The sequence below is a fragment of the Diabrotica undecimpunctata genome, chromosome 10, assembly GCF_040954645.1.
Source record: "Diabrotica undecimpunctata isolate CICGRU chromosome 10, icDiaUnde3, whole genome shotgun sequence".
In the NCBI taxonomy this organism is placed as follows: domain Eukaryota; kingdom Metazoa; phylum Arthropoda; class Insecta; order Coleoptera; family Chrysomelidae; genus Diabrotica; species Diabrotica undecimpunctata.
The window spans coordinates 69,126,076-69,138,571 of record NC_092812.1 but is presented as its reverse complement, the minus strand read 5'-3'; the positions used below and the strand labels follow the sequence as shown (position 1 = coordinate 69,138,571).

General features: G+C 31.7%; 1 protein-coding gene across 12 annotated transcripts in view; it reads right to left on the bottom strand.

Moving 5' to 3' along the window:
- Ca-alpha1D (Ca[2+]-channel protein alpha[[1]] subunit D) overlaps window positions 1–12,496 on the bottom strand; it is a 960,824-nt gene that overhangs the window by 46,283 nt on the left and 902,045 nt on the right. For all 12 annotated transcript variants that reach the window (XM_072546534.1, XM_072546531.1, XM_072546539.1 and 9 more), the window contains one exon: window positions 8,513–8,658. In XM_072546534.1, coding sequence (XP_072402635.1) covers window positions 8,513–8,658 — 146 coding nt within the window. The remainder of the gene's footprint in view (window positions 1–8,512; window positions 8,659–12,496) is intronic.

The window sequence follows — 12,496 nt, the reverse complement described above, 5'->3', positions numbered from 1 at the left end:
AAGGAATGCGGTTCGAGTCGATGGAAGAGGTGAAGCGAAAAACGGCGGAGCTCCTAAAAGCTCTAACAAAAGAAGACTTCCAGCATTGCTTTGACCAATGGAAACTTATATTACCTCGTTAGTGCGTTGTTTTATGTAAAAAAGTTTGTTTAAAATTTGAAGCTCCTTACGTCAACATTCATAATTTCTAGAACTTTCAATCGTACATTGAATTATGAGCTAGTACTGAATGATTTGCTGATTGTGATTTTATAATTAAATTTATTTGATGGAATTAGATTGATCATAAATATGGGGTTCGATTGATAAAAGGATATTAATTATTTTTATAACCAATTGATAGTGTTCCCATTTTTAGTATAGAAATCATGTAACGACAATATAAAAGGAATTTGAGGACAGAAAGATATGCAGATTATAATCCAGTAAATTATAGTGGTAGTCATAGTGGATGCAGCGTTAATATCGTAATTTATGACGGGTGATCGTTACACCATGCGTCAGCTAAGCTCATAATAGAATTTGGTACCCGTAGAAAGAAATATCGAAAATACAGAAATATCGTTAAAAATATGATTTGATGGGTTCAGGTTGGCAGCAATGGGTAGACATATGATCAAAAGATGAACGGAAACGTGTTGGGTGACATTACAAAAAGCGCATCATGGATAGTTGGATCCACAAACATTTACCAAATGATTTGAATAAACTTTTTTGCCTCACCTGAAAAGGCAGTGTGTTAGTTAGACTTTTGAACAGTAAACAAGTTTGTGATTGCCCTCTGAATTTGAATTTCCAAAAATACCACGAAACGTTCTATGAAGCGACAAGAGAGGTGAGATAAAGTCCATAATAGATATTGGTTACAAAAACTTACAATGACACTACACTTACAATTTCCAAACTGTAGTATACAGTCAACCACTGGAATTTTCCCTTTATTATTTTTTATATTTTGATATAATTTAGGTTTGTTCGAATCGGTTGATGTAAACAAACGATTGTTAATAATAAACAAGCTAACCATCGTACTGAGAGGAGACTGGTCTTCGATGAGTTAATCCAGCCAGACATGCTTCTTATGCGGCGTGCTTATTCTAGATAAAAATAATAATTAAATAAACAGTGATAGTCCGACTTAGAATAAGCGAGTAAAAAAAAAGAAACAGTTGAAAAAATCTTGAAGGATAGCTGATGACAAATTCTTACGTGAGCTGATTTGCTTTGTTTTTTTTAAACAATCATAAAAAGTAAAAAATCATTTTTTATCTATAAAACGTTTCTTATATATTTTAGAGAAAAATGGTTAGAATAGAAGTTGTAGCTCTTAAAACGTTCTATAATTTTCGAATTTCTAAATTAAAATGCACACACAATTAACCGAGATAATTGCAAAAAAACCTTATTTTAGTAGTAATTTATAAATGTTAGTAACTTTGATTTTTGAATAACAAAATGTAATATAACTAAGTACTTAAAATTATGGTAACTAATGAGTTGTTGAAGGATGCTACATCTCAGCTGAATCAACCAAATAGTTTGCAAGTTATTCAAGTTATCCCGCAGAGTGCCCACAACAGTGCCCACCCAAACAGCGTCTTTAGAGATATTTAGCAGATCATATTAAGGCTTCAATTTTAAGATATATTAACAAAAAACATTTTATCAAAATTGTTATTAAAAAACCATTTGAAAAAGGGCTGACTTTTTAGCGTATAAATATTTATAATATCTTTGACATTTTTGTCACATGCTTGTAGTAGACTCACTGAAAAGATGGTGAAAAAATACAATCTTAAAAAAAGAACCTTGAAAGAAAGGAATAACCGATAGGAACCAAGATGGTATTTTTTTTCTCAAAATCATATTTATATTGTTTATTAACATAAAGAGTTGAAAATTGAACAGACTATAAATGAAGATCTGAGTTTTATGATCCATTTTATACATGGCATATATCGTTAAGGAGTAAAAAGGTATAACTCGTTAAAGTGATGGTACTCGTAAAATATCGCATGTCCGAGCTCCGTTTTTTTAGAATGGAACTTGAAATTGAAGTGCGCTCAAGTAATTTGGACTATCTTGGTTTCTATGGCACACAGAAGTTTAATTTTTTTTAATTACGGTAGCTCGATAAAATAATAAGAACTGTGGCATTTTCACCTCCCGGAAAATCACGGAAATTGAACAGACTATAAATGAAGATCTGAGTTTTATGATCCATTTTATACATGGCATATATCGTTAAGGAGTAAAAAGGTATAACTCGTTAAAGTGATGGTACTCGTAAAATATCGCATGTCCGAGCTCCGTTTTTTTAGAATGGAACTTGAAATTGAAGTGCGCTCAAGTAATTTGGACTATCTTGGTTTCTATGGCACACAGAAGTTTAATTTTTTTTAATTACGGTAGCTCGATAAAATAATAAGAACTGTGGCATTTTCACCTCCCGGAAAATCCCGGAAAAATCAGTTATTAAAATTTTTCCATAAAAAATTGAATTTATTATTATTTCATAAAAAATATTTAAATTTTACTATTTTTATAAATACATAATAATTATTATATCTTCTTGTAAAGTACAAAAAGATTAGTTTCAAAATTTATTTTAAAACCATTTATTCAGAGAATGTAAAAACTTCTTAAAAAATAAGTCGTTTCATATTTTAATATAAATAAACACATTTGGTATATTCATTTATAATTAATATTATATATTTTTATAAACATTATACATTAATTATTAAAATTTACATATTTCTTACGAAATAACAGTAAAATTCCCTAACTTTTTTATGGAAAAAATCCTCTTTTTATTTTTCTTCCATTTTTCGATTTTTCTGGGAGGTGAAAATAAACCAGTTTTTATTAGTTTCTCGAGCTTTTTTTTATCTTCTATCGAAGGTTGGAAATCATCATGGCTATGCGGATCCTATTGACTGCCGCTCTAAATAGTTCTGCATTACTGCATTCAAACCATACCCTCAAGTTCTTAAGCCAGCATATTCTTCGTCTTCCCACATTTCGTTTTCCTCGAATTTTGACTTGCATAATAAGTTGCAATAATAAGTATTTTTGCCCTCTCATTACATGGCCGAAGTACTCAAGTTTTCTTCGTTTGATAGTGAATATTATTTCAGCTTCATTTCTTTTTCTTCTAGTAACTTCTGATCGATTCGGATTCGGATCCATTTGTTTGAATGTCCATGCTTCCAAGCCATAAAGAAGAGTAGTGAATACGTAACACCGAAGCATCCTTAGGCGTAGTCCTACCCTTATAACCTGACAACAAAGAAACTTTTTAAGCTTAACGAATGATGCACATGCTATTTCAATACGTGTCTTAATTTCTTTTGTTTGGTCTACATTTGATGTTATCTATGCCCCCAAGTATTTATAGGTATCCACACTCTCAATTACAGTATCTTCAATAATCAATTCGATGTTTGTATCTGCTGATTTAGTCATGATCATGCATTTAGTTTTTTTCAAATTCATCCTTAGTCCATATTCATGACAGCATTCATTAAGGCGTTGTATTACGTTCTGTAAACCATGACTGTAAACCATTCTGACTTTTTGGGTATTGCCCAAAGGTGCTACTTTCTTGAACTACCCCAGTTTAATAAAATTAATGTTCTACGTACCATGGAAGAAGAAATATTGCATTTTTTTCAAAGCGTTTCAATTTGAAATTCCATTCTTAAACAACGGTGCTCGGAAAGCCCCCTCCATTTTAACGAGGCGATATTTTACGAGTACGATCATTTTAACGGGTTATAACTTTCTACAACTTCTCTGTATATTGAATCTACAAATTGGATCATAAAATCTAGATCCTCACTTATAATCGATTCAATTTTCAGCCGTTAACGTTAATAAACAATGGAAATATGGTTTTGAGAAAGAAATGATATCTAGGTTGCTATTGGCCATAGAAGGTTCTTTTTTAAGGTTGTGTTTTTTTACTATATTTTCAGTAAGGCTATCTACAAGCGCGTGACATAAAAAATAGAAAAGTTATTATAAAAGTTTATAAGCTAAAAAGTCAGGGCTTTTTCAAACGGTTTTTTTTAATATATCTTAAACTTAAGCCTAAAAGAATCGATTGCTTAATACCTCTAGAGTCACTGTTTGGTCAAGTACAGTTGTTTAAATAATCGCTCTCCGGGATAAACAAATTGAATCACTTACAAACTATTTGTCGATCTAGCTAAGATTAAGCACAATTAAATAACTCATTAATTGCCATAATTTCAAGTAGTTATATTGCACGTCGTTATTCAAAAAACAAAGACAACATTTATACATTACTGCAAAAAAAGGAAATTTTGCAATTATCTCGGTCAATTGTTTATGTATTTTAATTTTGAAACTAGCAGATTAAAGAACTTCTTAAGATCTACAACTTTTGTTTGAACTATTTTTCTGTAAAACTTATAAGACGTTTTATATGTCAAAAATGATTTTTTCACTTTTTATGATTGTTAAAAAAAAACAAAGCAAAATCAGCCGTACGTATTTAAGGATTTGTTATCAGCTATTCCTTATATACCTTTTAGAATCTTTAAAAACCTAATTAAGATTTTTACGTGAAATCCATGATTTTTCACAGATAAACTGGGGTTTAGTAATTTAGGGCGATGTGATAATAAATTCGAAATTTCAACATTATTTATGAAGTTAAATTTAGTAAGAAAGACCTATTGTCCAAGGAAAGATATCTGTAAGGCTGAACATCACGAGAAAGATCCCAACAAGATGGATTGACCAAATTACAGAAATATGCAAAAGATCTATGCATGAGAGTTAAAAGAAATGACCAGATACAGAAATCTTTGGCGACGGGCAATACACGACTTCATGATGACCATTACATTCCCTCTAAGGGATCAAGACTGAAGAGAGATATAGAGAGAGAGAAAGAGAGAGAAAGAGAGAGAAAGAAAGAGAAAGAGAGAGAAAAAGAGAGAAAAAGAGAGAAAGAGAGAGAAAGAGAGAGAAAGAGAGAGAAAGAGAGAGAAAGAGAGAGAAAGAGAGAGAAAGAGAGAGAAAGAGAGAGAAAGAGAGAGACAGAGAGAGAAAGAGACAGAAAGAGAGAGAAAGAGAGAGATAAGTTAAATAGATAACTATTCATTTATTCAAAATGATGCTTGAGACTCATACTGTTGCGTTTTTAATGCAGAGTTTTCCAATGGTGACTTCCGAACTTTGACAGTTGGTAGAGGCCATCTTGTTGAAGTTACCACTATCAAATTATCTGTCATTTATTCAGTTTGTTTTCCAAAGTATCATTGATGAATATAGCTTACAACAACAATATAATCGTCCTACCGAGAGGACAGTTCGCAGTGTGGTGGATAAGTTTGAGTCCACTGATTCAGTAAAGAACTTGCATTCTAAGACACTGCAACTCTCTAAAAACTAAGAATCAAGTCACTAACAACTATTTCTTACTTCGAGTATTATTTCATAAAATGCAATCATTTTATAACATTTTTTACATGTCGGGTGGTTATATCACGGATGGGATGATATTAAGAAAAATATTTATTGCAATTTTTAAAGAAGGCATCTTTAAAAGATGATATAACTTATATATAAAAAATATAAAGAAATACCAAACGACAAGGATATAATATTTCTTATAAAAATAGGTAGGTCAAGAGTGAATGAAGACACTCTGAATTTATCGAAATCTGTAGGAGTAGGGGAGCTAATACCGAGGTGGAAGTACAATGTAGACGAGGATGCTAATAAGATTGGCGTGACCAATTAGCAAATCACAGAACGACTGGCGAAATACTGAAGGCGGGACGATCGGGTGAAGTAGGACGGTAGACTGTCTATTTATAGAAAGTTGTACCGGGATTTTTGGATATGATTAGGTAGATATTAGAATCTAACAGTAAAACACTGAAAACTTTTTTGTTCAAAAATTTTACAGAATTTATTATAATTTATTATAATTTATTATTACTACAGCGGTTTCGGTAGAGTGCCTTTCTTAAGTAAATATCTTAGGCTCAGCTTAGGAATATCTTGGCGAATGGAATATCCATAAAAATAAATTGTTTCTAGAAAGAAACTACATGGTTCTGCACAAATGTGACGAAAAAGTGTACAGAAAAAAAAGCTTACCTTCAATATATTATATCAACTTAGCATACTTACAGCACAAAAAGAAACTTAACACATGCACTTGTAAGAGCAATAAGAAATGATCACTGGGAACGTTTAAATAAAATGGAGTAATGTATTTATGGCCTACAAAAGGAAATATGTGCTTTATAAGAAGAACCAGAAAGTCCAAAAATAATTACAAACGAAATTAATATAAACACCCCGAAAATTAGAAAAAAAAAACACTTGAAAAACTGAAGAATAGAAAAGCTGCAAATGATAAACCAAATAACAGCAGAATTTTCAAAAGTATACAACACAATAACTTACTGGAAGAATGGACAACTAGCGAACTAATCTTGCTAATCAAAAAAGACGATAAAAACATCAAAAAATCTATAGAGGTATCAACTGGTTAAATCACGCAAGAATACATATGGTGTGTAAAAGCCAAATGGAATAAATTCATTATTTAGGTTACTGTACATATTTATAAAAAATCCCGAAACACGTCAAATTTAAATTATAACTTGACATTCTTTAACGTGAAAATGCAACCCCTACCTTCAACCCCCTTAGAATGACAGGTACAACCCCCAATTTTTAAAATAGGAAGTATAGGCTTGTGATATATCGTTTGAAAGGTCTTTTCATTCTCCATTCAAAAATGTTGTCGCTTTCAAGTTTATTAAGATTAATTAAGATAAAATAAATTAAAATCATGTGGTTACCGAAGTTTGCTAAAATATACTCAAAACTTATTTCCCGTTTAGGTCTTGATAATGAGAAAGTGAACAAAAGCCATAGCAATGTGGTTTTTAGATGGTAACCATTAAAAAACTTTAAAGAATTTCCGTGGCAACGTTATTTTAACACGCATTAGTAAATTGTTTTATTTAAGTTGTCAGTATTTTAATTTAAGTAAAAAGTTCGTTCAATTCAACTCTGAAAAATGGTTAGATTAACGGAAATGCATAAAATAACAGTTTTACAAATGATTGGTTACGGAGATAACACCCGAACACAACAGGAAGTAACTCGCCTATTTCATGAGAAATTTCCTAATTTACCGCCTATATCCCAAGGAACAATAAGTAAAATAGAAAAGCAGTTTCGCGAGTTTGGTCATGTAAGGCAGATAAAAAAAGCAGCTGCCAATGCACTGAGTGATGAATTCAAATTAGATGTGTGCTTGAGTTTCAGGAAAATCCGCATACATCAAGTAGACAGGCATCCACTACATTCAATGCTAGCCATACATCGATAGTAAACATATTAAAAGACAATAAATTACATTCCTATAAGATGATACCCACTCAGGAGCTCATGGAAGACGATTTTGATAGGAGAACTTTTTTTTGTGAGCAAATGATGGACATGTTTGATAACAATATTATCCAATTAGAAGACGTTATGTTTTCTGATGAGTGTACTTTTTCACTTAACGGTCATGCTAATCGGCAAAATTGTCGCTACTGGGCCACGGAAAATCCTCACTGGATGAGAGAAGAACACACTCAATACCCTCAAAAGGTTAATGTTTGGGCAGGGATTGTAGGAAACAATATCATTGGTCCATTTTTCATTGAGGGCAACTTGAATGGCAACAATTATTTGGCACTACTTCAAAATTATGTCATTCCAACGTTGGCAAATTTATATCCTGATCCAGGAAACCCTCAAGTTCCAGCGAGTCCGATATGATTTCAGCAGGATGGAGCACCACCACATTACCAACTTAATGTCCGGCAGTACCTCGATACAATATTTCCCAATCGGTGGATAGGGAGGCGAGGATCGATTGAATGGCCAGCGCGATCACCTGATCTTACATTATTAGATTTCTTTTTATGGGGATATGTGAAGAGCCATGTGTACAAAACTTAACCTTCTGATTTAAATGAATAAAAATAAACGAATAACGCTTGCGATTAGGTCGATCACGCCTGTTATGTTAAATAATGTTAGAAGACAGTTTTATTTGAGATTAGGATGTTGCCAAGATGTTCGCGGTGAACATTTTGAACATCTACTTTATTAATATTTATAGTTCTTTTTCGTGTTCTACATTTTATTACGTTTTGCATTACATTTTAGTTTTTGATTGTATTGTATACTTCCTATTTTAAAAATTGAGGGTTGTACCTGTCATTCTAAGGGGGTTGAAGGTAGGGGTTGCATTTTCACGTTAAAGAATGTCAAGTTATAATTTAAATTTGACGTGTTTCGGGATTTTTTATAAATATGTACAGTAACCTAAATAATGAATTTATTCCATTTGGCTTTTACACACTGTAGAGCATAAAGGTTTATAAAAATATAATTTCATATTTACACAATAAACAAATATACGGAATAAATATTGATATAGTTGTACTTGTCTACTTACCAGAAATGAACAAAGTACATAAAATGAAATAAAGAACGGATAAGCTACAACAGATCCGCAAGATGTTACAACCTTCTTCAAGTTGCTATGACATTTGGCTGCAGGGGTATCCGCACAATCCATCATTATTTCCTGCCATGATTCACCTATAAAAAACGTCTATAATGAAAGTGACACCTTATTTTGTTCGATTATAAATAACCGTCCAAAAAAAAATGTAAATATAGAGATTTTGAAATAAGCCTTCCTTCTTTTGGATTGTTACGCACTTCCACACAAGAAATTAAAAATGCGTAATTAACATAACCTAACTTGTATACAGGCTGGTCCTTAAGTAAATTTACAGAAGAAACAGTAGATTCTTCAATTTAAAATAACACGATTTAAGCCAAGTTGTTTTAATAAAATGTTGATATTAAGAAAGATACAGGGTGTTAAAGTTGAAATTTAAAATTTAATTTTTCTCCATAACTTTAATGTTTGAGGACATTTATGTATAAAAAATTATAATTGGGGACTCTTGAGTATAAGGAATTATAATTTTTTATAATTTTAATGTTTAATTTTTGTTATAATTTTAATACTTTGATGTAGCTGATAGAGGACGCCCACATTTGCCACACATGTGACATAAATTTGGCCTTAACTTTTTTACTCATTGTTAGTGCTATTTGTGTCTAAAAATAATAAAGGTACATTATTTCAATAAAAAAAGATATATCTGTTAATAACTTCAAAACTCAACAGTTTTCGAGATAATCGTATTTCACAAATCAGCTACATAACTCTGATTTAACGCAATAAATAGACAAAAACATCAATACTTCTGAATTTTGATATGAAATACCTCTAACTAAAGTTAATAGTTTCCGAAATAAAAGAAAAAATAGTATACGCTATTATTTTTTACATTCATCGGTAGGATAATTAAAAAAGCATTTGAAATTAAACATTTTACGTTTTATATTAAATTAAAGTCACAATAAAATACATTTTATTTACAAACCAAATTAAGAAATAGTTAAACTAAATAACATGAAACTTTTTGTCAAAGTAAGTGTTTGATATATCCACTATTATCTACAATGCATTTATTAATACGTTTCACAAAAGATCGTTTCATATTAAATAGCATCATTGGTTAACAAAAAAAACCGTTGCAGTGTTTATTTCTTTCCAAAGTTGGTTGCAAGTGTTTATGAGATTCTTGAAGACACATTGTTTCATTGTGCCCCATACACCAAAATCGAGTGGATTAAATTCTGGGCGACGTGGTGGCCAAGGAAAATTACTACGACCAATCCAGCATTCAGGAAAGTTGGTATTTAGGTATATTCTCGCATTACCCTCGTATAATGTGAGGATACACCATCTTACACGAGCCATATATTTTGCCTTATGTTTAATAGCAATTCTTTCAACAAATCAATAAAATCATTTTGTCTTCTTCTTCTTTTTATATAGACATGACTTTGTCTGTTTTTCAATGTGCCTCCAGTAAGTTGTCGTTCTATCGTTTTCGTGGTCTTCCTACTGATCGTCTTCCTATTGGGGAACCGTCTCTTGCCGTCTTTACTACTCTATTTGTTATCATTCGGCTTATATGATCGTTTTATTCTACTCTTCTATTTCTTACCCAGGTCTTGATGTTCTCCACCTTGCATCTACGTCGTATATCTGTACTTCTAGCTCTGTCCCATAGTGTGTTACCATCAATTTTTCTAAGTGTTTTCATCTCTGCTGTTTCTAGCATCCTTTTTATCCTCTCTGTATTAAGTCATGTTTCTGCCGCGTATGTCATTATTGGTCTGATGACTGTTTTGTAAATTCTGCCTTTCGTTTCTTTCCCGATATTTTTATTTCTCCATATTGTTTCATTTAGGCAGCCTGCGGCTCTGTTTGCTCTATTCACTTGATCTTCCACTTCGGTTTCGAGCTTTCCGTAGCTAGATAATGTGATGCATAGATATTTAAACTCCATCACTTGTTCTCTTATCTGACCTTCCAGCTCCAATTTACATCTTAGTAAATTTGCTGTTGTAACCATGCATTTTGTCTTTTTTAGGGGAAATTAACATGTTAAATTTTCTGACGGTTATATTAAATTGGTGCAGCATAAGTTGTAAATCATCTTCACTTTGAGAGAGTAGTATTGCGTCTGCATAGCAGATTATTTTAAGTTGTTTTTCTCCCATTTGGTATCCTTTTTTAGTTCTCACTTTTTTATTATTTCATCCGTAATCAGGTTGAATGAATCAATGAATCTTCCTCTCTTACCCCATTGCCAGCTTCAATAGGGTCGGTTAGTTCTTCTTCTACTTTTACTTTTATTGTGTTGTTTTGGTAGATATTTTCGATCATTTTCATTATTCCTAGAGGAATCTCTCTTGTGTACAGTAAGTGGATAACGTCTTTTAATTTGACCCGGTCAAATGCCTTTGTAAGGTCCACGAAACATAGATATGCCGGTTTGTTGTATTCTAATGGTTTCTCTTGCACTTGCCTCATTATAAATAAAGCGTCGGTGCATGATCTTTCCGACCTAAAACCTTGTTGTTCTTCTGCTAGTGTACATCAAAATCATTTTGTAAACAATGTAAATAGCTTTCACAATTCAAATTACGGGGTAACTCGCATAGCTTTAAAAAATAATTCCACACCATAGGTTTATTTTAAATTCATCTTGGAAATGTCTTTTTTTCTTAACATGTGGATTGTCAGTGTACCAGAAATAATATTCTATCGACGAAGGAGTGGTTAAGATTTTGCCCGTTTCGGATATCATTTGTAAATTTGCATCTTAAAGGTAAATCTGCCGCCAATAGATTTTGCACATGTGTAAAATGGTAAAGGTAAAAATGCTCATGGTGTAGGATTTTTAAAACTCAAGTTATGCTGATTTCTAAAGCTGAAGATAAATGTGCTTATTTGAGGATCATCGTCAAAGCGAACCATTACTTCATGTTCTTGAACAGGCGTATTGATTTTCAGTCGGTATATTAGAAAATTCGATATAGACAAATAAAAGATATTAGAAAAATGCTTTGGAATTTGCTGCTTTTGTTTAGTACACCAAAATAAACAAACTATTACAAAAGTCACTGAATAATTAAACGAGACTTATTTTTAGTTGCCAAAAGCATTCGTGATAACCTACAATGTTAAGATTTTCCGTAATGCATTAAATAAGCTTTAAATAAAACATTCAACAGCCATAACACATTACTTTGTGGTATTACATAACCATCCTTGAGCTATTTTTATAAGAATAAACTATTAATTATGTTTATCTACAGGTACTCATTGCTTTAACGTACAAATATCACAACTAAGAATTATTATGCAGCTGATTTCTAAAATGCGATTATCTCGAAAACTGTCGAGTTTTGAAGATATTACCATGAACATCTTTTTATTGTTGAAATAATGTATTTTTAATATTTTTTGACACAAGTAGCGCTAACTTGAAGACCAAAAAAGCGCAAATTTATGCCACATATGTGGCGTCCTCTATCATCAAAGTAGGCATCAAATTATAATTCCCCATACTTAAAAACCCCCAGTTATAAATTTTTATACATTAATAACTACAAACATGAAAGTTATAGCAAAAAATAAAATTTTAAATTTTAACTTTAACACCCTGTACCTTTCTTAATATCAACATTTTATTAATACAAGTTGACTGAAATCGTAATATTTTAGGTGTAAACTCTACTGCTTCTTTTTGTAAAATTACTTAAGGACCATCCTATATAGATGATTATCTGATTTATCTAAAACAACATTTTAAAGATAATAAAATATTTTCATGGTAAAGACACATTAGATCATTTCCTCTCTCATCTGAATGGAATACATCCCAGTATTCAATTCACGATGGCAGCTGAGTCTGAAGCGTCTTTACCATTCCTTGTTGTTCTTATTCAGAACCACCCACCTCACAGTTTTTCCTATTCCGAATACGGGGAACCCACCCATACA